The sequence below is a fragment of the Chrysemys picta genome, chromosome 3 (assembly GCF_011386835.1).
Source record: "Chrysemys picta bellii isolate R12L10 chromosome 3, ASM1138683v2, whole genome shotgun sequence".
Classification (NCBI taxonomy): domain Eukaryota; kingdom Metazoa; phylum Chordata; order Testudines; family Emydidae; genus Chrysemys; species Chrysemys picta.
In genome coordinates, this window is record NC_088793.1 from 48696270 (window position 1) to 48721952 (window position 25683).

Below are 25683 nucleotides of genomic sequence, written 5' to 3' on the forward strand. Positions count from 1 at the left end.
AGTTATTTTCCTCACATTTTGACTCTACCTTTGTAGTTGTGTTTAAAATGCAGTACAGTGTATCCCAGTGATAGAATGAATTAGTCCTTCTGGTACCCACCTGGTCCACCCTGTCAGAGGTAGGAGACTCAGCATGGAAAGCTGTTTTATGCACATCAATAATGCACTGTGCTTAGCAAAAGGGACTCCATTTTCCAGCTTCCCTTTCCATCTCAAGTGAGGGTGAAACCTGTGTGCAAAATGTTGGGGGAGAGCAGGAATATTTCCCTACTCTTCTGGCAAATGGGATGAACAGGTTGAATACTCACCTTGGGATAAATTCACAAACCCATGAGTGGAGTTTTTTATCAGTGCAGGTCCCATTATTGTTAATGGGGGTTCTGTGGCAAATTGTCAGAGTGAAGGATGTACCACATTGTATCTTACAACATGGCAACAAAACAAAAAATACACATTAACTTTGTCAAGTGCACAAACTTTTGTTGTTTAAATACACAAGTTAAATATGATGCATTTTATTGGGCCACATTAAATGGCCAGATTTCAAGACACACAATGTCAAAGGATGGGGAACAGAATTAAGGTGGCAAGAGATATAGTGGTAGAGTTTGCATGAAATTTCATTATTAAATTCTGAGACAGAGATCAAAGAGGAATTTTGTAGAAAGCTGCAAAAGACAAGTCAAGGATATGTGGAATACAGTTTATTTATTTTCATATCTCTGGTTTGCAGTGACTGGAGACTGTCAATGAGAGTATAAATAAAATGGGATTAAAGACGGGTACAAACAATATAAAAGAAAGTACATTAATTACTGTGAAGGGAATGATTTTATTCCAATGCTCATTGCAAATATAAGTGTTGAAATCCTGGTTCCATTGAACTCGAGTGGGAGTTTTGTGAATGACTTCAAAGGAACCAAGATTCCACCCAAAAGCCGTATAACTGCACTATTAAATAAACGTATACTCTCTGTTTTCAGAGCCTGCAGAGCAACGTATCCATCAAGAAATCCCTCACCAGTTCATTCATCTGAGATTCTTATGGTCCATTAACAGTCATAGATAATCAACATTGTGGCAAACTCTCTTTAAGGCTATTCTTGGTAGTCAGACTGTTGTGGATATGTCATAATAAAATGTATGTTATAAAGTCTAGTTTGTGATGGGATTTTGTGGTTGAGAGTATGAGTTTTATATTTACTTACATGTACAAAATCTTTCCCAAATGGAAAAATTTTAAAACTGCACTCACTCAATCCCCTGTGCATGCTCATTGATTTATACGGTCTATGTCTATTTGTCATAGTTCTGGACAGTCAGTATATGATTGTAAAATATTCTTCTTCTTCGTATGGCTGGTGGAAAGGTAGAACAGCAATTATAATTTTAGATTCAGATGGTTAATCCAGATAAGTGCGTCTAGAGTAGCAGAGTGTATAGCTGTGATGCCTCCTTTGTATTTGTGACTGAGGCATTGAGTTATTATATGTTACATGGTCTGTTGTGGGTGACCACAGTTGCACACTGGAGAATCTTTAATGTTTAATTTTCCATTTGAGCATCTGCCATGGTTTGTGGTAAAAATATTATATCAGCATGAATCTGGGCTAGCTACATGGCTGAGAGTGGCAAAAAGAAGGTTAAGGGGTTACTTGATTGCAGTCTAAAAGTACCTAAATGTTGAACAAATATTTACCAATGAGCTATTCAATCTAGCACAGAAACATGTAACATGACCCAATGGTTGGGCATTGAAGTGAGGCAAATTCACACTAGAAATAAGATGTCCATTTTTAACAGTGATAATAATTAACCATTAGAACAATTTACCAAGGATGGGTTCTCCAACACTGACCATTTTAAATCAAGATTGGATTTTTTTCTAAAAGATCTGCTCCAGGAATTATGTAGGAGATGTTCTTATGGTCTGTGTTATACAGGACATTGGACTAGATGATCACAATGGTACCTTCTGACCTTGGAATCTATGAATGTTACTGGTACTATTTTTTGTATACCCACACCCAGACAACCTTAGCACTATGAGTGCAAATGTCCAGCCCTTGAGAAAGAAATTAATCACAAATACACATTAGAAATGTCTAAACTTTTAAAATTAGTTATTCTGTACATAATAATATCAAGATTGTAAGGTCTACTCCACTCATAGGAGTAGAACCTGGAAATCTTTGTTATCAGGTACTCCTGTTTCTGGCACACCTGGGAAACAAGCTATCACACCTTAAACCGCTCACTGACTGCAAACTGAATAATGGCATAGGCCTCGGGCCAAGATAATTTGTTTAATAATTTGTGGTAATTTTATTTTTAAATGGCAGTTCCTTGACATTGCTAACGTAAATTTAACTAGTTTTTGCAAAGATGGATTAGTAAGCAGAGTGTAGATAAGGTGTTCAAAGTTGCATGATAAATACAGTTTATCACATCTCTCTACAACTTATCACATAGATAAATAGAGCTGAACAGTAATTTTACGTTGAAATGGGTTTTTTTGAATGTGGTTTCCACAAAATCAAATTTTTCTGGAGTTCCTGGGTTTCTATGACACTGCCACCACATATGTAGTCTATGTGGCCGTGATATACATGTGGTAAATTAAGTGTATTTATCATGCATTTTGACTTTCTCTGCTTCCCACTACAACAATATACAGTGACAAGTTTAACATCTGGATTGAAATACTGGCCCCATTGAATTCAATGCAAGTGTTGCCATTAACTACACTGGAGCCAGGATTTTATGCCCGATATCTTGCAACCCATCAGGGTTAGGAATGAGAGCTTTCTACCATTATTAGAAAGCCAGGAATCCTTCCTTTCAAACACACTTTTGTTTCTGGCTTTAGTGGATTGTGAAATGACTGGCCAGAAGACTGCAAAATTATTATGTATGCAAAACCTATGTTAGGTAACTGTAGAAGTTTCACTAATTATTAGCCATCCTTTTTTTCTCTCTTTGAGGCCTGTATAGTAATAATTTCCTTCCTATTTTATTAGTTTGAATTAAATACAATCATATTATTAAATCAACACTAATACAGATACACAAACAGAAACACAAATTGATAGGAAAGGTAGTTAATTTGCTAATTAAAAGACAGTTATAGATCAATCCATCAATTACCAGCATTTACGAAGTGGGCATTACATATTAGAATATCACTGTTGCCTTAAAATTATGGTGTAAAAAGACCAAGCTCAGAACTATGCTACCACTAGTATTAGCATATTTAATATTTCCATACTTTAGAAAAGAAATGATGCATTAATGGAGTCACATATGGAAAGACACATATCTCAGTTTTGTTTCCAATCTGACTGTCTGCCTCCCATCCACTAGTTACACAGGACATTGGACTTCAGGACATGCTGAAGAGCATGTATGCAAAAACTTGCAGGGCTACATTTAAATTCAGATTGTAAAAATCTCTTTTTATTCAGACAAAAGAACCATGTAAATATTTCTGCTAAGCTTTAGGTTTGTAATTTTTTTTAAATTTAAAACCACCTACTTTTAGGGCCTTAAGCAACCTGAATATGTTCCTTTATCTGCCTTCCCTCCCCCCCCAGTTTATTTAGAATGGATACCAAAAGTTTAGTGGATATTGTGTTACTTTGATAACTTGATTGGATATGTTAACTAGTGCTGTCACAAATGCTTAATAGTAGACTACAGTATCTTCATGAGATGCGTATGAAATTTCTGTATCATGCTTCTTTTGGCTTTGTAATTTAGCCTGATGCTTTGTTAGGGTAATTGTATCTTTTCTGGTTGTAAACTTCTGAAGAGTAGGATAAATTATTAAATAAACAAATGTCTGCTGTATACACAGGTATTCCAGTAGCTTAATCATCATTTCAATCCATTCTCTAGCGCATAATAGTCCTTTGGGGTCAGCTTGTGATTGCTGTTTGATTGTGAGTAGGGGATAGGCCGGTCATGATTACAGTGAATGCAATGCTCCAAGGGCATGGTAACAATAATCAGATCCTTTTTATCATGTGTCCCCTACTTTGGTCATCAGATCCCTGATATTCAGCACTTAAAGCCTATAAAAACTGAGTGAAAGTTGTAACTTCATTAGTAGACTTTTATCCTGGCATGTAGACCATTGCATGTGCAGCTGTAGAGTAGCTTAAATCTGAAAACTGTCACTGGGCAGTTTAAACTCAGAATCAAGTTTTCCTAAAGTGAAAATTTGCAGAGCCACACCAAGCAAATACTACTTTCAGGGACTGATAGATTTTTCTTCATAATTCTGATAGATGTTCAGACAGCACAATGGTGAGCTTGGTATAAAACCTAGGCAGCCATAGCCTGCAAATATCTCGGTTAGATCCCTTTAAACATTCCTGCTTTTCAGGCCATATTACATGTTTTCCATATTGGACGCATTTGTTGCTTTTCTCCAGGCCTTTTCAAAATTTGCATTTCAGATACAATTTCTATTCCTTCTGGGTTGTACATTTTTACCAGTTCTACAAGTACTTAAATGGATAGAAAACATCCCTCAGCCAAGAAAGTTTTTCAAATGAATAGAAGCATTTTAAGATTGACTTCCAGACACAATACTCTAAGTATGGGTATATGGTTGTTTGCAATCTTATTACAATATTCTTTGTATTGCTTTGGATCCTTTTTTCGAATATTACCAGGCATTGGATGGTTTTTTAACTTGTCCCACAATGACTCAAATATTGTCCCTGAAAATTCAAGTCTATTAAGGCATTCAAATATCACAGTGATGGTTGACCTTATAAAACCCTAGATCAGTGATACTCAGACTGTAACTCTCAAGCCATAAGTGGCTTTTTAATGTCTCTTTGCAGCACATGATATTAAAATACAGTGATTTAATTATTAACCAATCTAAGTTTATATATATAAACTAAATATTTTCTCTGTCATTCACACTACTGTGGCTCTTTTGAGTAATGTTGATCGCTACTTTGACTCCTGAACCGCTGGGGTCTGAGTATCACTGCCCTAGATAGATTAATAAATATATTAAGTTGGTCATAGCCCACTATTAATTTCTCTCCACTGTGAGGACTAGCCATTCACTATGACTTTTTATTTCCTATTATGTAGCATGTTTTTACTCAATAAGACTTTTTTCCTTTTATCTGTCATTGTCCCTGTTTAAAGAATATTATCAAAAGTGTTTTGAAAATTAGCATTACATTATTGGGTCACCTATGTTAAAATTTTGTTTTAGTAACACTTTCAAAGAACAGGTGAGAGAAGCATGATTTTCCATTAGAGAAGTGAAGGGAGATCGTTGTTGTAAGCTGTCACAGCTTTGTTGAATTAAATGGAATGATGACCATTTACACCAACTGGGGATCCAGGCCACCATATTTGTTTGGCCATGGCAGAGCTTATTTATCCAAGTAGTCTACTATTCTCTCCTTAATTAGTTTCCAGGACTCTAGGGCTTCCTCTGTCTTTCACCGAAGTCAGTGGAAACCTTCCTGTTGAATGCAAAGGTGGCAAGATACAGTCTGTTTTGACAGTCCTGTGATCTCTTTTAGTTGCCTTCTAAAGATATAGACCGTTTTAGAGATTTTCCAGTCTTCAAGGCTGGGGGCCCTACATACCACTTAGGCCCATCTGATATGAAAAATTTATCCTTTCCATCATGGGTTTTACATGTTCTACAGGGCCCTGTTCAAGCCCTATGGACTGAGGTGCATTTCACTACATTGTATAATTCTTGTCCTTTGTTTTCTTTAGAATTATTTCCTGTGCTTTTCATATATTATTTTCCTAAGAACCCCTTAGGTGAAAACCATCTGGCCCTGATGATTTCCTGAAAATGGGTTCCTTGCTAACTTGCTTCTTGGAGATTTTAATGATTCCTATTTCAAGTGCCATTAAAATGTGCACTTTTCTATTGTCTTCTACAATAAAGACGTATGCAAAACATAAATAATTATTCATTTTATTGGGAATTATGAATGCATCAACAGGAGAATACACTGATTAGGCATTTACCATGCTACTGATTCCTAATGCCACTTCTTCTAGTTTAAATATATTAAATATCTATTATATTAAATACATTAGTAATAGATAATCAACTGAGAATCCCAGCCAGCAGCAATTTCAGTTTTAAAGGTATTAAAGTCCCTTAGACACCTGAAGTACCTTTGCAATTTATTATGTACTGGTACATTTTTATTTTCTGTACTATAGCATACTATAACATGTGGTAGGTGTTTTACAGTCATACAGGAAACCACACTCCCTGCCCCAATGAGCTTACAGTGTGAAAAACAGATGAAGAGTGAGGGACAGGGATGTAACACATGAGCACAGCGGTCAGAGTGATGGCTAATATAAACATATTGTTAGATTTGGTTTTGTACATAGTTGTACATATTTTAAAATGTTATAATATGTGGTATATGTAATCTGTCACCAACTGCTCTTTTATCTAATGATAATTAGCTGGCTACTGTCTTTTAGACATTACAGCAAAAGTGGGTCTCCAGGAAGGATTTGAAAGAGAAGTTGATAGTGACTTTTGCAGATCGGCTCAGGAAAGGCATTCTATGTGTATGGGGCATGGAGTGTCTGCACCTTACTATCCTTATGTGCAGCTGTTCATCATGCAGTTTTTGGAGCATGCAATTTTGGAGTAATTGCAAAAAAAAATACAGTAAGAAGGTCACACGTGTGATCCAGAACATATTTTCCACCTCAGTGTATAGTATAAAGTATTAGGATGTGTTCAGACACCCACTGCAATCTACAATTTTTTTACCATTGATGACCCTCGGTACAGGCTCAGATGGTAATTTGGGTGATTTTAGCTAATATAAAAACAGGAATGAAAATGTTTGCTCTGCATTTGTGATATAGAGAGAAGCTCAAAAATAAAAATTGAAAAGAAAATTTAAATGATCTGAGAGTGGTACTCTGAATCAACTTTGATTACCATAACTTGAATATTTCTTTACAGAGGAATATTCTGAGTTATCAAAGATCTCATAGTTAATGCTTAGTTAATGGAGGGAAGAAATATGTTTCTATGGTAACGTAGAAGAGATTCATCAGTTGCGTATCATTTTCCATTAAAGCAGATTGGAACAACTGATAATAAAGGTAATCACAAGCAAATGCACTCAGAATGGATTACACCTTACCGGCATAAACATTAGAGTGTGTGATGGAGTGACAGCTGATATTTACTAACGCCTTACGTGTGACTTAGTTAACTGGAGTTGCTGAACTCTAGCATGTCATAATACATCAGGATATCTGTTTCAACAAACATTTAGATATGTTTTATTTCACCTTTAAGATTAATGCCATGCACTGCAAAATAATAGGTGCATTTAACCAGTACAACCATGCTGGTGACAGTTCTTCAGCAAATATACCGTGTCTCTGGAGGATGACCCAAAGGGCTACATTAACATTGGTTTTAATCATGCCCTCCTGCTAGGACATTAGGATCATGATGGCAGATGCTAACTGAAACAGGAAATGGGAGATTTGAAGAAAAAATGTTTCCATTTAGTAAATATAGTATAAATAAATGCGTAAATAAAAATAATTAACAAGCCAAGCCTGGGAAATGTTGCTGGGACAGTTCTCAGATTGGATACTTTTTTAAATTCTGTGCTCTGAACATTCCAACTGGCTTTACAAAAAATAATTAATGAAAACCTCACAGCACTAGGTGAGCAACCTGATAAGTCACACAGTGAGCCAGCTGGGAACAGAATCCTAGCTCCCAGACCACAGATCTGATCACTAGGCCACACTCCCTCCCCTTAAAATAACCCTCTGAGAAAACAGTCGTATCTTACATAAACTATTCCTTTGCCGTAGAAGTGGTTCATTTCTATAGCATGGAGCAAAATAGTAGTAATTCTACCTCAGTGATTCTCAAGCTGCATTCCATGATCCCATATTACAATGGTGAGCAAATGTTATCAACCTCTCCCATCTAGCAATAAAGTAAGGAAAGATGATCACAACCACCCCCAGCCCTGTTCATGAGCCCATGTGTTGGGGGTGGGATGGGGGGGTGTTGTTGGTTTTGCAACCCTTGGATTGAGCACTCGTATTACAGGTCCTTCCTGAATCTTATTTTCAATGATGTCTGGTTAGATTTTAAACTAACATATAAATGTGCCAACTCAAGGCCAATTTCCAGCCACCTGTAAAGACTGAACTGTATCTGATGCAAAGCAGGGTAGCCCTGAAAAATATTAAAGCCACAGTCTGTGAAATGGATCCAGGAGACTCCAGGCTGGTAAAAGACAGTGAAGAAGAACTATGTGAACTACTAATGGAAATAATCTATGCCTGCTTCAGAGAAGCACAGCTACCAAACTCCTGGAAAAAAGTAATAGTTCACCAGTCCTCAGCAAGCCAACACTTGCCAGAAAGACCTCTCCAAAGAAGACCTCTCCAATGACTACCCTGTCTCCAACCCCCACATTCCTGGGCAAAATAATTTGGAGAGTAGTAGCCACCAAACTCCAACCATATGTGACATCAGCCGACAACCTGGATGTCTCATAATCAAGTTGGTTCGGACCATGGCACAACCCCAGAACATGCGATAATGGCACAAGTAAGGGTGCTGTAGTCTGACAGAGTTGGGCTGCACACAACTGTGAGCCTACCTTCTTCTTTCTTTTCATGTAAATCTTTCACTTTTTTAAAATCTCATCCTTCTCCAAATTTTCATGTTTCTGAGAAGAGCTAAGTATATATCAATGGGGAAAAAATCATAGCCCAGGTTATTGGGTTTTGTGTTAAGAGCTTGCTTTCTAACAAAATTCAGATCAAGAGCAGATACATAATGAAGATACAGATACTGAAGAAGGCTGTGTAGACAGACACAGTAAAAGAACTGAAGTTTCAGGCAAGAAGATTACAGTAGTTTCATGGATGATTTGAACAGGTTACAAAAACAATGAGGCAGTTATTTTAAATTGTCCATTGCTGATTTACTGATGATGGTGCAGTTTACTGGCATTTTGTTGCACTCAGACATTTACAGGTACAGTAAATTCACAAAAGCTTAGAGGGAGGCTGTGGATGGCTCACTCTGTGTAAACTAGTCAGTCATAGGTGTCAACATCCCCAGAAAGACAGATTCTGTGATAATGAGTGAGAATGATAATCTGGGGATCATAAAATAAAATGTCAACTGGTGCATGAGGCTTTTACACAAAAATCTAATTACCCCCAGTGTGCTACACTAAAGAGTATATCCTGTCTTCTTTTCATTGTTTGATATAATTAATCAGCTTTTTAAAACAGCTGATGAAAAAGGCAACTACAGTGAATTTAATGTATGTAACAAATAAGAGAGGTTGCACTAGATTTGCAGGATATGGCAAGCTGCTATTCATCACAAACTCTTGGAACAAGATAAAATCATTCATATATTTAACAGATGTTAACCATTGTAAAAATACAAAAGTGCTATTGCTAGAAACTACTTACAGTAAATTTAGATTGGGCTCCACGTTCATAACATAATTGACTTGGCAAATGAAAAGTGGAGATTCAGAGAAATAAAACACATAATAGCCAGGCCACACACAATGTGGGATCTCATAAACTACTTCAAATATTTGTACTGTACTAAAAGTCAGCTTGATTAAGAATTACCAATGTATTCACTTTTTGTGGAACTCTGTAATTATTTTTTTCTAAAGCAAGCTAAAAGGCCATTTAAATAGACAGTAAGTTGCTGATTTGCTTACTTTTAAAAGTATCGAGTACATGAATTTGTATTGATAGACATTATATTTATTATTTGCAATGCTGTATTCTTTCCCCAAAATAACATTTGGCAAGATGTAGTACTCTAACACACAGTTACTCTTTCCATAAAGAACAGCTATAGCATGCTTTCTTTTTTTCTTGACTGAAAAGGTTTTGCAATTGATTTTCTTTATGTAAATGCTCTTTGACAATGTGTATTGCAGAAAGAACATTTTAATATACAGTTCAAACATTGAAGGAAGCTTGTGCAACTTTAGAATTTGTTTTCTTGTTCAAAGCCGTGCAGATGAAGTTACCAGCTTCCATCACCTTGTAAAGATTCACTCCCTAAAACATGGGGGGAGAAAATAAGTTAATTTAATTTATAGTATTAAAATATGTACATTGATAATGCTTATGTCACTGGTGAACTGCTCTCCAGGGCTGTAATTTCTAGAAGAAACCCACTTCGTTCTTCATTGCAATCCATTCTTTTATTTTGAAGAAAAAAGGTTAGATCTTTAGTTGGCGTAAACTGAGGTCAGTAGAGCTATGCCAACTTACACTAGGTGACGCTCTGCCTCATAATGCTTACTACAATAGTCACACAAATTATTTTTCCCATTTTAAAAGATTCTCCTTTGCAAAAAATTCCCCATGCGAAAAAAAATGGGGATTAGCGAGGGATTCTAGTAATACATCTCAAAATGAAATTGCTGAATAATTCATATAAACATGTCTTTGTTTACCTCTCATAGTACTCTTTGAAGGATCAAATTTGTAAGAAAAGTATCCCACTGACAGATTTGGAAAATGGCATGGAGTTACAGAAAGTGGGATTCCATAACATAACATATACATTCCAATACATATATAATAACTGTCAGCTCTTCCCTGGAGATTCTCTCTTCTATAGAAAATTACCATTTATATTACTATTACAATTGTATGGAGAATCACAACTGACTAATCTCTCCTTGCTAAGACACATTCTTTCTTGTATAAGCAACTCATTTTACATAGGCTAAAAAAAAACAAAACCCAACAAACAAACAAAAATACCCCAAACCAAACAAAAAGAAAGAGCCCATAAAACATTGGTGATTTTGGTTACTATTCAGTTAGGGTAGAATAAAATCACTGACCTAGAAGTAAAATGTTTCCTGCCTCATTACCAGTCCCTTAAACCATGCACACCCCGTTTTAGCCTATTTACTTGCATGCTTTGCATTAACCTTTGCCTTAAATAGTCAATTCGATGAGTGAAAATTTTCAACAAAAATGGAAATTTTCTCATAGAAATTTCCATTTAATCAAAAAGCCATTTTTAACTGGAATAAAGTTTCAATCAGCCTTGCACCATCTGTCTTTGTTATATGTGATAGAAATAAGAAACATGTCATCATAGATAGACTTGGTAGGCAGGTTTCTGTGGAGACCAACAACATACCAAATTCACAACATTGTAATGAATATTTAATAGTACAGTAGGTGTTGACAAGAAACACATGCTTAGATGTGTTAAATAAAACAACATGCACATTTTGCATGGGGTGTCTAGGCTAGTGCCTGTGCTGTTCAAATGGTCTCTTTTCTGTTTTACATTTATATTGTAAGACATTCATGAACAATAATACTTCATAAGAGATGGTTTACACACAGAGGGCAAAACTCTGACCTTACTCTCATGAGTCACATAAAGGAGTGTGAGGGTCAGAGAGGAGAGAAAGGGCAGGGATAGATGCATGTCAGATCTCTGAGCTAGGACAATATAGCTCAGGGCAGATATAGAAGAATTCATATATGTATGCTTGCTGACCACGCCATGTGTGCAGGAGGATTGTGGGACCAGCCATATGCCTAAACTAGATGACTGTATACCTTGAGAGGGATGAAGTACCAGCCAGTCTGCTGCTTTTCCCTGATCTTTCGGTCTGACTTTGGGCAGTGACATAGAGCCTGATCCTTCAAGAAGCGAAACATCTCCGCCCAGATGCCAAACTCCTACAACTCCCATTGACTCCAGTAAATCAGTTCTTATTCAGCACTTGTTAGGACCAGGACTATAATCTCTCTGAGTTTCAGCTTCATCATCTATAAAATGGCAATAATGGTACTTACCTCTTCTCAGAAGTTTTTTAAGGCTTACTGGTTGTTAAGCATGGGGAAGGCATCATAAGAGCAGGTACTATTATTATAATTATATCTGAACCATATAAAAACTGTTTCTTTGCATAAGGTGCGTGTCTCGCTGGAAACCTTTGTGACCATTAATCACGTGTGACATTGAACTGCCCATTTATCATTGTACTACCAAGCAACGTGTTTGTGGACAAACTCTTACAGATTCACTTCATATTATCATGTTGTTTAATCGTTCTGGAGAACACTATAAAACAAGCATTAATTATTATTCTGATGCACATGGCCAATGAGAGAGCACTAATGAAGCCTCAAATAGCCATTCATCCATTGGCTCACATTTTAGTCAACAAAATGAGAGCATGAGGACACAGCTGAAATGAAAACAGAGCATTTCTTTGCACAGAGAAACATTTGGTTATACATAATGTCAATATGTGCTGTCATAAAAATAGTGAAATATTAGCAGACTATTAGGGTGATGAGCCCACACCACAGAATAGGGTACTGTGAAACAAATGCAAATATGTACTCGGTGGGGACTAGAATCTTTACACATTAAGATGAGAGCCTATCCGAGCAATGGTTTTTCAACCTGGGCCTATAACCGTCCTCTCTTTCTTTACGGCTAAGGTGGAAGGGCAATGGACTTTTTTCTGTTGCAGCAGGGGTTGCAATATGGAAAAGGCTTAGAGGGATGTTTGAGAAACTTGGAAATTTTGCTTCACAGGATTCCATGTAAATATTTTGGGCCAAATACAAAGATGGTGCCAGTTAAACTCCCTTAAGATGACTCAGACTTACTTACTGATACATTTGCTCAAAAGGTTTGTGACCAATTTCATACGGTCATGGGCTTTGCTGAATATTTTTGCTTGAATAATTCCCCTGGCAGAGCTATAGTAAAATATTATATGGGCAAAATCTGAAGTCAATGGGCATTTTGCCCAAGAAGTGTAGAAATGAAGCCAAGGACTTTGATGTTTTAGAACATTAGTCAAGACACATCTGTAGTGCAAAACTGCCCCAAAGACTAACCACCACCCCCTCTTTTAAACCAGGGTATTCTTAGTGTGAGCATCTCCACAGATTACAAATGGAAGGCAGGTTGTAAAATCCCAAATCATTTAGGGCTTTATAGATAAAAATCAGCACCTTCAACTTCTTCTGGAAACCAACTGAGAGGCACTGCAGTTCATTAAGGACAGGTGTAATGTGCTTTTTGTATGCACAGGGCCAGCTCCAGGCACGAGCATTCCAAGCAGGTGCTTGGGGCGGCAATCTGCAAGGGGGCAGCAGTCCATGTGTTTTTGCCGTCCCAAGCAGCGCGCTGAATTGCCACCATGAATGGCGGGGACTGTCGTGTGCCGTTAGGGTGGCATGCGCATTTCCGCGGCGGCGGCAATTCGGCGGCAGCTTCTATGTTCAGCTGCCCGCGGCGGCAATTCGGCGGCTTCTGTCTTCTGGCTGAACATAGAAGCTGCCGCCGAATTGCCGCCGAATTGCCATCGTGGAAACGCACGTGCCACCCTAACGGCACACAGACTGCCCCCGCCGTCCGCAGCGGCAATTCGGCGTACTGCTTGGGGCGGCAAAAACAGTAGAGCCAGCCCTGTGTGTGCACCACAACTTAATAAACAGAAAGCTGCATTCTTCCCTGACTTCAATTTCTGAATGGTCCCAAGACATGGCCCTATGCAAGGCGCACCATGTAGTTTAATCTGGAGGTGACAAAGGCATGGATAGGCATATAAAGCCGGGGTCTCAAAGAAAACTTTGTAACTGTTTTTCCTGCATATAGACAGAAATAAAAGAGACAGCCTTGAACCACAGACGGAGGCAGTTAGGACAGGTTGTGTACCATACTAGATCTGAAACCACAGTGACTGTGTTTTTTATGCTACCATTTACATCTGTGTTCCAAAGTCAAATTGTGTGTCCTATTGCTCCAGTTAGTAGAAACTCAGTGTCACACACAACATACTGGGTCTTCAGCTGGGGAGCAAGTTAATCTCACCGTCACATAACTCACCTTTGTGAACAATAATGTGATAGTTTTACAGTGGCTTGAAGGGATATTGAATTAGTCCAGGTGGTAAATGTTTGACAGGTCAGTCCCAAATATTGTGTCAAACACAACTGTATTTTTCACATCTGAAGCCAGATGAAGGAAACTACTCCCTAGTCCCATAATCACGATGGGCCTGATCCATAGCTCAGTAAAGTCAGTAGAAAGACTCCAATTGCTATCAGTCAAGGTTGGATCAGCCTCCTGAGCGGTTAAGCCTGCCTGTTCAGCAGTTTCTCTCTCACCAGTCTATTGCACGTCATATTCAAGGGCTTTTCAGCTACAAATCTCAGTGTATTGTAATCAAATATAATCTTCGGAAATGATCAACAAATAGCTCCCTGACAGCAACACTATTATGGTATTCAAACATACTGTGACTGACAGTATTTAGAAATGTAGCTATGCTAACATAAATGTGCAATAGTTTACCGTATTTATCCCTAACCCATTAAGCATGTATAGCACATCCTCCGTGGCTACGTTTCCAGTAGCACCTTTCGCATATGGACAGCCACCTAATCCAGCAACAGCAGAGTCCACAACACCAACTCCCATCTGGAAAACAATAACATACAAATGCAACATTATCACATAGTGCTATTCATAAATTACAATGTTAACCAGCACACAGTAGTTACAATTGGTAATACAAGATAAGGATAAATTTCCAACCAATGGACTTTATTCTTTATTTGACATTCCATATACTGGGCCTTATGGGATAGTATTCAGGAGGTCCTGACTAGAGAACAGCCTACTGCATGATTCTGGCAGATATGAAAGTTATTTTTATGGGGGCGGAGGGTGTTCAATTTCACTTTTTTTTTTACTTTTTTATATCTTCAAAAACAACACAGTAACCTGCATCTGAGCTGTGGTGGTTTTGTGAATGTCAGTGGTGCCTAAATGTTGGACTTAGGTGCCTATAGGTGGCTTAAGGTTTCCTGGGGCCCTGGGTCAGAGCAAGTGGGGGGGGGGGGCTCCCTACCTCTTCAGCTTGTGGTCCCGCCCTCATTCTGTCTCTTCCATCTGTGGCCCCGCCTACAGCCCCATCCCTTTCTGCCCCTTCCCGGGGCCATGCCCCTGTTCCACACATGGTCTCCTCCCTTCCGCCCCCCCACACTGTGGCCCCAAGACCAGAGAAGCTCTGTCCCCCCGCCATGGCCCCGAGCCATAGCAGGTAGTGAGAGTTCCCCGACCCTGAGGCCGCAGCAGGTAGCGAGACTCCTCCAGTCCCACGGCTGCAGCGGGGGATCCGGGTGCTGGAACTTCCCCTGCTGCCCTGTGGCTTCTGCCGGGGACAGGGCACTGGGGACTTCCCCCACTCCGCCCACCCAGCGCTTCTGCTGGGGAGAGGTGTCGGGGCACGAGGGCTTCCTCCACCCCACCCTGCCCTTCCTGCCCATCCAGCAGCCAGGCTCTGGGCTTCCACCACCTGGCAGCAGATTTTTTTCTGGGTCTGACCCAGTTGGCCAGGGCCCCTGGGCACGGGGCCTCATTGACCCAGTGGCTAATCCACCACTGCTGTAGTTAGGTGACTAAGTCCTTTGTGAATCTAGCCCTCCCCATGCCAATTACAAAGATAGTATATGGAAATTTTAAACAGCAGTTAGAAAAGTCAAGATCTGAACTCCTACATTTTTCTTTCTTACTCACAGAGGTGTCCCTAGCCTACAGGAGAAATGTCAAATGCTCTTCCACAAGTTCACCATAGGACTTGAAGCAGCCATTGAGCATATGGATGTCACATCTGCCATGCTTCCATGCTTCATTTAGTGTCATTGGGATTCACGCCTTTGAACCCCACTCCTGGAGTTAGGCCCCAAGGCCTTTTTCACAAAAAGCCAAGGGAGAGACACACCCTCTTTCCCCCTCCCCCCAAATAACAACAACCACTTTTAGTCCAGAGTTAGAGCACTCTCCTGGCACATGGGAAGCCTGATTCAATTCCTCCTCTCCCCATCTGAGTTAAACCGCCATGTCCCACCTTTCAGGTGCGTGCCCTAATCACTGGGCTATGCTTGCCTAGATGCTCTCAGTTTCGCCTGCTGAAATTGTTCCAATATTTATAAATAATTAAAGTCGTTAGGAATGTAGTTGAACTGGGATCCTCCAACCTTACATAAGTGCTCTAGCCACTGAACTACAAAGACAAGGTGGGTGGGTTAATCTCTCTTATTGGAACAATTTATTTAGGTGAAAGAGACAAGCTTTCAAACTACACAGAGCTCTTCTTCAAATCTGAACTGCAAAGTCCTTCTCACTATTTTCTGTGGTCCAATGTCTGTTTAATGATTTATACAAAGTGGTGCAGCATCAACAGACAAGATAGAGGGAGAACACCCCCATAACCCAGCGTTTGGTGCACTTCACTGGACAGTGAGAGATGTGCATTCAACTCCTTGCTCCAAATCAAACATAGAGGGGAAATTGAACCTGGGCTTCCTACAGTCTTGATGAGTGCTTTAATTACTGGGCTAATGGTTATTTAGGGGGGTGGGGGAGGGGACACACACCACCACCTCCTTCAGTGGACATGCTCTGTGGCAACCTCTGAGAAGACCTCATGGATTGGGCCCCATGGGTGAGCTAGTAAGGGAGTTGTAACCTAGTCTACACTTAAAATGTTTGGCAGCATAACTATGTCAGTAAGAGGTATGATGTTTTTCCAACATAGTTATGCCAGCAAACTCCGTAGTGTGGATGCAGTTATACTAGTGTAAGGCACTTTATAAATGTATAGCTTATTTTGCCTCACAAACTGGAATAAGCTATAGCAGTGTAATCATTTTTATGCTTTATACTATGCAAGCATAGTTAAAGGAACACATCTTTCATGTGTGGATGCAGATTTAAACATTTGGAGAGAGCAATTATGTCAGTTTAGACCAGGGGTCTCAAACTCAGATGACCTCAAGGGCCACATGAGGACTAGTGCATTGGCCCGAGGGCCACATCACTGACACCCCCCCCTCGTTGCCCCCGGCCCTGCCTCCACTCCACCCCTTCCATGAGGCCTCGCCCCCGCCCCACCTCACCTCTTCTCACCCCTTCCCTGCCCCCATTCCAACCTCTTCCCCAAAGTCCTCACCCCAGGGGGTGCAGGAGGGGGCTCAGGGTAGGGAGCTGAGGTGCAGAAGGTGTGCAGGGTACGGCAGGGAATTGGGGTGTGGGGTGCAGGAGGGGTGAGGAGTGCAGCGGGGGCTCAGGGAAGGGAGTGCAGGAGGTGTGCAGGGTGCGGCAGGGGGCTCAGGACAGGGAGTTGGGGTGCAGGAGGGATGAGGAGTGCAGCAGGGGGTTGGGGTGCAGTGTGTGGCAGGGGGCTCCAGGCAGGGGGTTGGGGTGCAGGAGGGGTGAGGGGTGCAGGGTGTGGTGGGGGGATCAGGGCAGGGAGTTGAGGTGCGGGAGGGGTGAGGGGTGCAGCAGGGGGTTGGGGTGCAGTGTGTGGCAGGGAGCTCCAGGCAGGGGGTTGGGGTGCAGGAGGGGTGAGGGGTGCAGTGTGTGGCAGGGGGCTCAGGGCAGGGAGTTGGGGTGCAGGAGGGGCGAGGTGTGCAGCAGGGGGTTGGGGTGCAGTGTGTGGCAGGGGGCTCCAGGCAGGGGGTTGGTGTGCAGGAGGGTTGAGGGGTGCAGGGTGTGGCAGGGGGGGTCAGGGCAGGGAGTTGAGGTGCAGGAGGGGTGAGGAGTGCAGCAGTGGGTTGGGGTGCAGTGTGTGGCAGTTAGCTCCAGGCAGGGGGTTGGGGTGCAGGAGGGGTGAGGGTGCAGTTTGTGGCAGGGGGCTCAGGGCAGGGAGATGGGGTGCAGGAGGGATGAGGGGTGCAGCAGGGGGTTGGGGTGCAGTGTGTGGCAGGGGGCTCTAGGCAGGGGGTTGGGGTGCAGGAGGGGTGAGGGGTGCAGGGTGTGGCGGGGGGTCAGGGGAGGGAGTTGGGTGCAGGAGGGGTGTGGGATGTGGCAGGGGGCTCCAAGCAGGGGGTTGGGGTGCAGAAGGGGTGCGGGCTCCAGCCCGGCACCACTTATCTAGAGTGGGGTGGCAGCGCCGTGCCCCACGGCCAGGGCAGGCTCCCTGCCTGCCTGCCCTGTCCCCGCTCCGATCCAGAAAGCAGCCGGAGTCCCTGGGCGGGGGGGGAATGGTTCCATGTGCTGCTCTTGCTGCTCCTCCAGGTACCTCCCCCAAAGCTCCCATTGGCTGCGGTTCCCAGTTCCCGGCCAATGGGAACTGCAAGAGCACAGAGCCCTCTACTTGCCTCCCACCCCCCTGCTCAGGACTGCAAGGACATACAGTAGTTCAGCTGCTTCAGGGAGCAGCGCGGGGCTTGCGGCGACACGGGGTGGGCAGGGGGTGGGGAGCACAGGGAGCTTGGCGGTCTGCACGAAAGAGCCCCACGGGCCGCATGCGGCCCGCGGGCCGCGTGTTTGAGACCCCTGGCTTAGACTAACTGCTGAATTTGACGCAAGTCTTTAAATCAGTGCACTAAATTTATAGTGAGGATGTGGTTCCTGGTCTTCAATGTATTATGTATAAAGATCCTTTATAAATAGGCTTGGCAGAATTAGATTTTTTTTTAAATAATTTTGATGGATAATCTTTTTAGGCTTTTTTATTTTTATCAATTTAAATTTTCACAGTTGTGGGAAGTTATGGGGAGGTCAGACAATAATTATTTAATGACAGTAGACATAAAATTAAAAAAGTTAATGCTTTATACTTGTTAAAACAGAAACTGTTAACATCACATGTCAAAATATACCAAGTAACTATCCTTAAATCAAACTCTAATAAGTTCTCAAGCACCATTATTCTTATTTTGCCTATCTGTACATTTGTGTTATGATGGATGGAAATATTTTTTCATTGGTTTGTGTATGGTGAAATTGAAGTTTACTAACATTTACAAATAAAAATGTAATCCTTCAAAACCTATTTATAAACATCTCTAACAAGATGTCTGTAAAATTAACAACAGTAGAATCAGCAGCTGCATCCATCCATCTGCTCTTGCATATGTTTTTTCTTTTTAAAGGCAAGTACATGAGATGAATTTTCTGGCTTCCACACAGAATCACTGCAGCTCATGACTTGAGGGCTTTCTACACAGTAATTAAATACCCCGTATCAGCTGGCCCATGTCAGCTGACTCGGGCTGCAGGGCTAGATGTTCCGGCAGCTCTGGGACCATATGATGGGTCCAAGCCCGAATGTCTACACTGCAATTTTACAGCCCCCGAGCCCAAGCCCTGTGAGCCTGAGTCAGCTGACAGGGGCCAGCCACAGGCATTTAATTGCTGTGTAGACATACCCTGAGTGGCCCATTCACAAGCTCCTGAGACAAAACATAGATATAATTTTCACTCTGATAGTGTTAAAGACCAAAGGCTATTTTTGGGGTTAGCATAGCTGCAAACACTGTCCACGTACAGAGAGGCTAAAATTATACTCAATCAGTAACTTCTTAGTAAACTTCAGCCGCTGCAAAACTGTTTTGCTTTTGATGCTCTTGTAAGGCATATTGGGTTCCATAAAGAAGGGCTAAAAGTGGATGTCAAGTATTTAAAACAAGGCCTTTTTCTTCATCGCATGAAAAATATTTACCCTGTTAACAGAAGAGATCATGAGTTAAGGAACTCAGCAATCTGAACATGCAGTTTTTGAAACATATTCACTGCCAATAGCAGACCTTTAAAAGGTGCACATGCTATGGGTCACTTGCTGACAGGCATTAAATTGTGCTAGGGAATCATGAGAGTTTGAATTGTGTCTATTTCGTGGCAAATATTTGTAACAAGCACTCACTGAGCTGTTTATAGCCAAACATGCATGTGTGTAACCAAAAGTTTGTCCTGTAGTGAAAATGTACATGATCCAGACTTTTTGATGATTGTTTGATGCTTGAACAAGTTTGAAGGTTTCTGAATGATTGACTGTAGTTTCCCAACACCTTACAAATATTAATATGTTGCTGTAAGGTAGAGATGTATTGTTATCTCACATTTCAAGATGGTGAATGCAATATCCTCAATTCCGAGTGTTGAAAAATCATTAGTTTGGCCTTTACTAAATAAAGATTTAAAACCATGAGATTTTGAAAATATTTTCAAGCTTATCACTGCAACCACAGCAGCTACTAAAATTTTAAATGAAAGCTGAGATTCATAATTACGTGGGTCCAGAAATAGGCCTTTAAGAAAAATATCAAATATTAAAAAACTATCAATAATATAATGATGCGTGTTGGCAACACTGTTTGAGGCGCAGTGTGAGATGCCAAAAAATTGCACATGAACTCTGTGGCAGAGCCAGTAATTGAACTCTCACATGCTAGTCCAGTGCTCTATCCATTTGCCACTTGGGAAATGCATAGCCCATCAGGTACAGCAAGTGTTTGGCCTGTACAAAAATAAAAGGAAACGCAGGTCCACTGCCAGCATTTTCACCAAATTAGAATTTAACACATGAACACCAAGATGGGTTTTGCCCTTGGTGGAGTTCCAACATAATGTGGGGCTCCTCTGGCTTTGGGGGACAAGAGCATATCTTGCGGAAGGCAGAACTGGGAGCAGCTGCTATTATATGGCATGTTTCCATCTATCAATGGAGTACTTCCAAGCATAAGCCTTTCCAGTAATTAATCTTCCTATAACTAGTTATAGCTCCCTTCCATTGTTTCAGAGTAGTCATTGAGGAGAGCCAGTTTGTAGGGCCCCCAAACAAGCTAGGGTGTCAGAATGGCCCAGGTTACAGCACAAAGGGAATCACTCTGCATGCTGACATTATAGATTTGATTATTCATCTGATCCCTGGGCTACCCAAGGTTTCTAGAATGCCCCCTCTGTGAGCTTCTTCCCTAAGAAGAGACCTTGCCATGACTGAGCCTTATGGAATTGTCTAGCTAATTTTGTTTCCCTGCCATGTATTTTGTTTCAACAGAAGAGTAATTAGACAACAGATAGTATTTTAGCATTTCAGCAATTTAAACATATTTTTTTAAAGTGCAAAGCAATAAAATAGGACTCTTTGCATCTCTTTTCATGGCAAAAGTTGTCATTTGCTGGTTTTTCCTTCTGCTGCTTTTTCTCTCTGCTGGGATACTAATGCTTACATTTGACCAAGAAAATAAGTTTTGAAATGCAAAATCCAATATGCCACTGGCCACATGGTGTCACTGTTACATTAAAATCTACAAAGCTCCTGTTTCAGTCACTTATGAGAAATTAATACATTCAGAAACAAATTGTTTTTGCTCCCGAAGGAAACTTAATATTCAACCAAGCCACGGGAAACAGTACTGCAAAACATTGGTCAATATGGCACTTTCTTTTTAACTTCTTGCACACATCTTTTCATATAGCCTCTGACCCATTATTATAGGCGAATCTGGCAGTGACACTTATAGTTAAGGTTGCCTCGTGCTTTAAATCATAAGACCTTATTTTCAGTTGCTTTTTACTTTTCAAACTTTAAACACTGGATCCAACATTTTTCACACTAGGTCTCTGCCTCAGGCTGAAGTGTTTTGGATAGGTTCAGTAAAAATAGGTTCAACCATATCTGAGAATGAGTTGCTGAAAAAATATGAGGTTTTGCTAATATAAAATATTTCTTAAAGGTCCATGATTTGAGAAGGAACTTGAAACTTGGGGAACCCCTGAGATCAGAGAGATGCCTTTTATTTTCTCAATGAAAATTCACAGAGCTTGGGCCAAGTTATAAGCCTTTGAAAATTACCATTTGATGATTACAGGTTACTTACATACAGTCTGGCAGCTCTCTGTAGATGCTATCTGCACTGAGCACATCCAGCCCAGGACAGTAAGGACTTGGCAAGTATTTCCCGGCAATTGCTGTAGAGCAAATGATTGTGAGACCCACTGGTAAAGTGTGTGTCTCATCCCCCTTAAATGGCTGGTCCACCTGGAGGAGAAGTGCCTACTCAAGGACTGCTCCAGGCACCAGCGCAGCAAGCGCGTGCCTGGGGCGGCAAGCCGCGGGGGGTGGTGTGCCGGTCACCATGAGGGAGGTCTGCCGGTCCCACAGCTTCGGCGGCAATTCGGCGGTGGGTACACCAAAGGCACAAGACCAGCTGATCACCTGCAGAAATGTCGCCAAATCCATGTGACCAGCGGACAGCCGCCAAAAGCCGCCTGACTGCCGTGCTTGGGGTGGCAAAAAACATAGAGACGCCCTGTGCCTACTATTACTCCATAGCGCCAGTGGTAGAGGTCTGTGCTGTGGATATAAAGGTTCCAACTCTGCTGATATCCCATGGGTAGGGATGGGGATCAGTATGATTCTATATGATGGAGTTTGGGGGGTTTTCAGTTTGCTTTTTTTTAAATCTTGAAAATGACATACAAAAAGCCACACTACAGGAGCATTAAACTGGCAAAGTCAAGCACTCAGAAATGAGGAAATGCCAATATTAAGGTTGCAAGTGCAGATGTAATGTGTCCCCCTTTGTGAGTGTGCACTGTGATACAGTCTTTAATTACAATGTGGCAGACTCTTTGGTCCAGAAGACCCTGTCTTATTCACCTGCTACCTTCCTACTGTGGAGGAGAGAACAGTTATGGTTGCTCCTCTGCCAGGCAATCAGAACACTAGGAAGCCTACAGGAGGAGCAGGAGATACCATGGCTTAGGCACAGCTAGTAGAGTGTAAAAGATATACACCCCAAGATGTTTCCCTTCCCTAAAGAGCAACTAAGGACAACCATGGGACCCATTCTTCCCCCTCACCCCCAGTCTCATGTCAACCAAAGAAATCAAGCCCTGAAGATAAGTTTGAGGGCTGGGAATTTAAACTCATTTAAATGCTGGTGATGATCAATTTGCTGAGGATAGCCTTGGTAGAGGATAACTTTGCTGAGTCAGCAGGAGGAGGAGGAACAACTGGGGTTGGTGGTGATCAAATTGCTGGTGGAAACAGAATCAGCTGACTGAAGGGTCTTGCAGATGGACTGAGTAGAAGGGCATGGGTGTCAGTCCGATATAACAGAACAAGGGTGTTGGTCATGCAGGATGGATTAAGGGATGTTTGCAGAGAATGGACTGAGTGGGGACTAGGGCCACAGGGATGAGTTGAGTGGGAAGTAGATTGCAGAGGATGGACTGAGTTGTGAGGCTAGGAAGTTTATAGTGAACTGCAGTGGATGTGGCAGGCTCGAAGATGGGAGATGGTGAGGGGTGAGAACTGGAATGAGCGGGTGAGAATTGGAATGAGTGGTGGGGCAGACTATGACCTGTTAAAGAAGGTGGGATGTGGGGCGAACTGGAGGCCTGATTATTGGTAAATTTCAGTTTGGGGGCAAATATTTGATTAGGAGCATATGGGGGGATGTAGGTAGAGAAGAAACTGTATGGGAACCTTGGGGAGCAGCTACAGAGAAGTGATTAATTAGGGGCCAAGAGCTAGAGCCAGAGGATGTATTGGGGAGTGTTGGTGGGCAGAGGGTGGACTGACTGGGATTGCTGGCAGAGGAGAGGTAGGGGCAGCTAATTTATTCTATGACAAAAATACAGAGATTTTTTCTGGAGATCAGGGGTGACAGCAGGGAATTAATAAGGGGCAGTGAATTGATTGGGCTGTGGCAGAGAAGAGGAGAGAATGGATGGAGAGTTCAAATTGTGGATTATGGACAGAGACATAACTGGAGAGGCTTTGATAGGGAGTAAGTGATCAATATCTCGCTATAAGAATGGTATACCAGCTGCCTACAGATTATATTCACACACACAAACAAAATACTTCTTCACACAATACACAGTCAACCTGTGGAACTCATTGCCAGGAGATGTTGTGAAAGCCAAAAGTATAACTGGGTTAAAAAAGAATTAGGTACGTTCATGGAGGATAGTGCATCAATGGCTATTAGCCAAGATGGTCAGGGATGCAACCCCATGCTCTGGGTGTCCCTAGCCTCCGATTGCCAGAAGCTGGGAGTGAATGACAAGGGGTGGATTACTCAATAATTGCCCTGTTCTGTTCATTCCCTCTGAAGCATCTGGCATAGACCACTGTTGGAAAACAAGATATGGGTGATATAGGTGGTCCATTGGTCTGACCCAGTATGGCCATTTTTATGTTCTTATATTACATGGTGCCAAAAGATCACATACATTTCATTCCTCACGATCACACCATAACCCCGAACTTTAATGCTAAACTCATCATCATACATATGCATTTGGCATCCATGCATCACTGAACTATGTGATGTGTTAGTTTCCCAGGAGGAGGTTTGAGGCCAAAGCTAAGGTTTTGTGTTGTAGTGTGACTGTGAGGAATGTGGTGTGGGGGAGTTAAGGTGTATTAAAGAAAGGATGTCTTAACTGGACATTTCCTTGCTTTTAAGGGTTTATGTGGATGGATGTTTCCTTAAGCATCCCTAATGATGGGAATTTTAATTGATGGGAATTTCCTTGTTTTTTAAATGGTATATACTGGTTAAATATGACATATAGACAATTCCTTGACAATACTGTTATTTACACTTGCACATAGGATATTAATTTCAAGATGCAAACAATGCCAAATTAATATTTTTAGTTTATAATTGTATATTAAAGAGAAGAAACTTTTTCCTATGAATTGCCTTAGCGAGGTGAAAAAAAAAATCTATTTAGTAGAATAGACTCTGAAAGTTTAAATACATTGCAAGCATTGTGTAAAAACGGACTGAAAAGCACAGCAGTACTCTTTCATTCCATATTACTATTATTACAATATTGTACCATCATAATATCCAAAAGAATGAGGTGAGACTACACTGCAGCCAGAGACCTCACATAGCAGCACTTGCTACCCTTAGAGATTGTGCCAGCACCACCACACACACCACAAAAACACTTCCTGATTTTCACTCCCTCCCCCCTCCCCGTGCACCAAGTTTCTCTCAAACTTCACCACCTGCCATATAGCCAGTGGGGAGAGGAAGACTCCCCCCTACCCCCGCCCCAGACACATTTGGCTCTGACTGTGGTGTGCTGGCCTCCCACAGTAGAACCAGTAGTTCCATATGGCTAGGCATGGCCCTGAGAACCCACAAAACACAGGTACGCCTTGGGTGGCCTGCAAATCCTCTGGGTGTGGCCTGAGGGCCAGGGATTGCTCAGCAGGTGTCCATTTGTTGAGGGAACTGGAAGTATGACTTCAGGAACAATACTGGATTCCTCAGTAGCCTGATGACTCAAACTGGCTCCAGTCCCTCTTCTTCCATGTTATTTCCCCGTTGTAGATCTCATGCCAAGTCCCCTGTTGGATTGATATGGTGCTAGTCAGTCCTCCAGCAACTCAGCTCCACTCAATGCACCACATCCAATAGTTTCTCTAGCATGGTGCAACGACCTTCCCAGGCAGTCATGAGATTTGGAAGTCGTCCCCTCTTTCTCTTGGGTGAACAGACAGTCACCTGGAGCAAACTGTGTCTCCCCAAGACCTGTACATTGAACTGCCATTTCTGCCACTTCCACTTCTCCTGGATGTGTTAATGGATCAGCTCCATTCAGTCCTGCAGCTGGTGAAGGTACCCAAGTTCTGTCTTATCCTCCCCAGGTGGTGTCCCTAGCAGTTGGTCTGTTGTGGTTCTTAAGCTCCCTCCCTGACATGAAAGGAGCAGAGGTACACCAGTGGTCTGATGTCACAAAAGCAGGTGACTATCTCAGTCCTGCTGCTGGTTTTCTAACATGAGTGTAACATCACAGGTAACCGAAGGAAT

The 25683-nt window shown here is 41.8% G+C and overlaps 2 protein-coding genes across 6 annotated transcripts in view; one reads left to right on the top strand and one right to left on the bottom strand.

Annotated features, from left to right (window-relative positions):
* GFRAL (GDNF family receptor alpha like) overlaps positions 1-3849 on the top strand; it is a 34813-nt gene extending 30964 nt beyond the window's left edge. The window contains exon 10 of the mRNA XM_024101608.3: positions 984-3849. Within this exon, the coding sequence (XP_023957376.2) occupies positions 984-1056 (73 nt within the window). The 3' untranslated portion in view covers positions 1057-3849. The remainder of the gene's footprint in view (positions 1-983) is intronic.
* The window catches only part of HMGCLL1 (3-hydroxy-3-methylglutaryl-CoA lyase like 1), a 128263-nt gene that overhangs the window by 18436 nt on the left and 84144 nt on the right, over positions 1-25683 (bottom strand). For 2 of the 5 annotated variants that reach the window (XM_024101610.3, XM_005300202.4), the window contains exons 8-9: positions 14405-14530; positions 9425-10110 (exon numbers count right to left, since the gene is read on the bottom strand). The exons of 1 other annotated variant lie outside the window; for it this stretch is intronic. In XM_024101610.3, coding sequence (XP_023957378.1) covers positions 10009-10110; positions 14405-14530 — 228 coding nt within the window. In that variant the 3' untranslated portion in view covers positions 9425-10008. Of the gene's footprint in view, positions 1-9424; positions 10111-14404; positions 14531-19388; positions 19564-25683 lie in introns of those variants that run through there. 2 more of the 5 variants (XR_002888141.3, XM_005300203.4) reach the window with 2 other exon arrangements.